This window comes from Austrofundulus limnaeus, unplaced genomic scaffold (genome assembly GCF_001266775.1).
Source record: "Austrofundulus limnaeus strain Quisiro unplaced genomic scaffold, Austrofundulus_limnaeus-1.0 Scaffold419, whole genome shotgun sequence".
NCBI lineage: Eukaryota > Metazoa > Chordata > Actinopteri > Cyprinodontiformes > Rivulidae > Austrofundulus > Austrofundulus limnaeus.
This window is the reverse complement of record NW_013952821.1, coordinates 338,799-339,953: the sequence shown is the minus strand read 5'-3', so window position 1 is coordinate 339,953 and position 1,155 is coordinate 338,799. Positions and strand designations below refer to the sequence as shown.

Here is a 1,155-nt window from a genome sequence, read left to right as displayed (position 1 = left end):
GTATATATACACATACACACACAGCATAGAATTCAACTTACACCTACTTCTTAAAGCACCATAACCACAATGATTTAAGACTGTAAAGCTTAGATTTTGTACTATTTTAAAAAGTTTGTGTCAAAACTTTCTGTGGACAGCCAGGAGTCTGTTTACAGTCCAGGAGGATTTTTTGGTTTTGAGACAAACTAGAGAACAGTGCACATTCTGTTTGTGTTCCAGAAATTGTGTAAAGGTTCAGCGATGTAAGGTTTTGGATATAAATATGTCTGAATCATTGCATCATTGTGTAATTGTGTAAAGCCCCTCTCGCATTGATGTTTTCAAATGAAGCAAAAACTCTTTCAAGAGCTCAAAAAATTAAAGATTTCTCTCCTGTTGTACCAAATTCTGATGCTTGTACCAAGGTACGAACTCAAATTAACGACTGTTGTAGCTTGGTGGACGACAACAAAGTGAACATTTGTTGTTCTTTCACAGAAGTCTGAACTACAGGGTGAACAACCACTGTCCCTGAAAACAAAACATAATCCGGGCAGTGAAAGAAGCTAAAACTTAATTTACTCTAAATCAGTTAAAGTGACACATTTCTACAGGTTGTTGGTGTTTTTGTTTGTGTTCTATAATGGAACTAATCAGAGATCAAATAAATGTATCAGAAGTTCTGCTTTAAAGTTTTGCTGCAGCTTGAAGATCACAAAATAATGAGAGAACCCCACATCAAGTTAACATCAGTTTAAAAAGGATTTCTGACCTGACTTCCATTCGGTTTGGGATCCTGCTGGATCTGGTCCTCCACAGTCCTCTCCACCAGTTTCTGTTTTCACGTGTTCAGCTGAGCTGAAGGTTGGAGGTTCTGTCTCGGTGTCATCTTCAGTTTTGATCTGATGAAGCTGCAATAACCGATGACTSCCATCATCTTCACTCTTCACAGGAAGCTGCTCTCCTTCCTGACTGCTCCAGAGTTCCTCCTCTTCCTTCTTTATGATGAGGAGTTCTGTGTCCTGCTGGTCCAGACCGGAGCTGCACACATGTGGAACCTCTTCTTCTACTTTAACATCCAACAAATGCTGACCATCTGCAGGAGACACATACAGCGAGTAAAATAAGTATTGAACACGTCACCATTTTTCTCAGTAAATATATTACTAGAGG

At 39.2% G+C, this 1,155-nt stretch overlaps 1 protein-coding gene across 1 annotated transcript in view; it reads right to left on the bottom strand.

Moving 5' to 3' along the window:
• The window catches only part of LOC106529037 (uncharacterized), a gene marked incomplete in the record, with an annotated part of 8,253 nt that overhangs the window by 4,996 nt on the left and 2,102 nt on the right, over positions 1 to 1,155 (bottom strand). The window contains 1 exon segment of the mRNA XM_014024369.1: positions 755 to 1,078. Within this exon segment, the coding sequence (XP_013879823.1) occupies positions 755 to 1,078 (324 nt within the window).